Here is a 1,967-nt window from a genome sequence, read left to right on the forward strand (position 1 = left end):
AGGTTTGTACAAATTAGATAGTTTTATTTCTCATGAAATTTCAAAATTGTTTGAATTGTAATATAAATTATGAGCAGTTGTCCCATACTTGTTGGTTACCAGGACGGCCCAAACGTCCCATACTTGTTGGCTACCAGGACGGCCCATACGTCCGTCACGTGTACTTCTTCCACTACCTCTCCGAATGCCCTCTTCACTATGTCATATATATTGTACCTTGTTTCTTCATCTTATAATTCCTTCTTTGTATCTGCACTGAAGATGTAATTACACGAAAGCGCTCTGCTTCGTTAGTTTACTTTTCCTAGTGGTTATTTACGCATATATATATATATATATATATATATATATATATATGTATATATGATTATGTATAAGTACATATATATATATATATATATGATTATGTATAAGTACATATATATATATATATATATATATATATATATGTATATACATATATATATATGTATATATATTCATACATATATATATTATATATACAAACGCACGTATGCATACATATATATACATATATATATATATATATATATATATATATATTATATATATATATTATATATATATAATACATATATATAATATATTTATATATATATAATATATATATATATATATGTATATATAATGTGTGTGTGTGTGTGCATTTACCTAGTTGTATTTACCTAGTTGTATTTTAAGGGAAGTGGAGCTATGCTCGTGGTGTCCCGTCTTCATATCTAATTTATCTGGACTGTTTTTAATTTCATATATATATATATATATATATATATATATATATATATATATATATATATATATATATATATATATATACCTTTTGGGCAAAGTCTTTCTCTTAAACAATTACTGTTGAATGCTAAAGCACAAGTGGCATCAATGATTTTTAGAGAACATTTCTCTAACTTTCTAAGTATCATTTTCTCTTCATGGTTCAAACTCTGGAGGAAAGTACGAAAGTCGTCAGAGTGGTTTTCCATTTTATACCGACAGCTGTTTAAACCATTTCACATGGTTGTCTTCAGGGTAAAACTGATTACAGATGTGAAAAACATAAGAATATAAAGGCCCGTGGGCCGTACAAACAACAGAGAAGATATAAAAATGGTTGAATATGATTGGTGGGAATATGCGGGTGGGCGGGGCCAGGAGGGGGGCCCTAGTCCAACGATGGGCTTTTGTCACGTCTTGTCGGGTTGTCACTTCCGGTGAGCAAATGTCTAGATGCGAAATGAATACTTGGAGAAAATGGACCATATCTTAAATGACCCTTCCAAGTTTGAGAGACTGACAAAGGATCCAACAGAAACTTTGAAGAAGCGTGTTAGCAGCATGGTCAAGAGGGCGAATAACCGGCAGCAGGTAATTAAGTTCCCTAAAATCTTTGGAGATTTTAAGGCTGGTTATTGCTATGGGACGGTTAAGACCCATAAACCTGACAATCCCCTTAGGCCTATAATATCACAGATGACTTCACCAACTTACAGTTTAGCTAAAACACTTAACGAAATTTTAACCCCTTACATTCCTCCTGGGCACCCCCTAAAATCTGCCGTTGAGTTTATTGATATCCTGAAGACTACGGCGCCCGACGAAGATATTGACTCTTTAGACGTGTCCAGCCTCTTTACCCATGTTCCCGTTCAGGAAACAATTGGTATTATCCTGGATACAGTCTATAGATCTAGCCAGGACCCCCTCCCAATCCCTGAAGTTTTATGAAAAGAAATGCTATCTCCTTGTACTATGGAGGCCCCTTTCCTTTCTGATAGAGGGGAGCTCTTCCGCCAGGTTGATGGTGTTGCTATGGGATCGCCTCTTGGTGTTCTTTTCGCTAATATGTACATGGCTGCAGTTGAATCAAGGACCTTCAATAATCACCGGAGGCCGAAGATCTACGCTAGGTATATTGATGATATTTTTATTACCACCAAAGAAAGTGACGA

At 34.5% G+C, this 1,967-nt stretch overlaps 1 protein-coding gene across 1 annotated transcript; it reads left to right on the plus strand.

Annotated features, from left to right (window-relative positions):
- Positions 1-1,245: 1,245 nt before the first annotated feature.
- On the plus strand, positions 1,246-1,743 carry LOC143022666 (uncharacterized). The gene has a single exon (XM_076180997.1). The coding sequence runs from the start codon at positions 1,246-1,248 to the stop codon at positions 1,741-1,743; it is 498 nt and encodes a 165-aa protein (XP_076037112.1).
- Positions 1,744-1,967: the final 224 nt, after the last annotated feature.

Source organism: Oratosquilla oratoria, unplaced genomic scaffold (genome assembly GCF_046742065.1).
Source record: "Oratosquilla oratoria isolate Oo_2021 unplaced genomic scaffold, ASM4674206v1 SCAFFOLD136, whole genome shotgun sequence".
In the NCBI taxonomy this organism is placed as follows: domain Eukaryota; kingdom Metazoa; phylum Arthropoda; class Malacostraca; order Stomatopoda; family Squillidae; genus Oratosquilla; species Oratosquilla oratoria.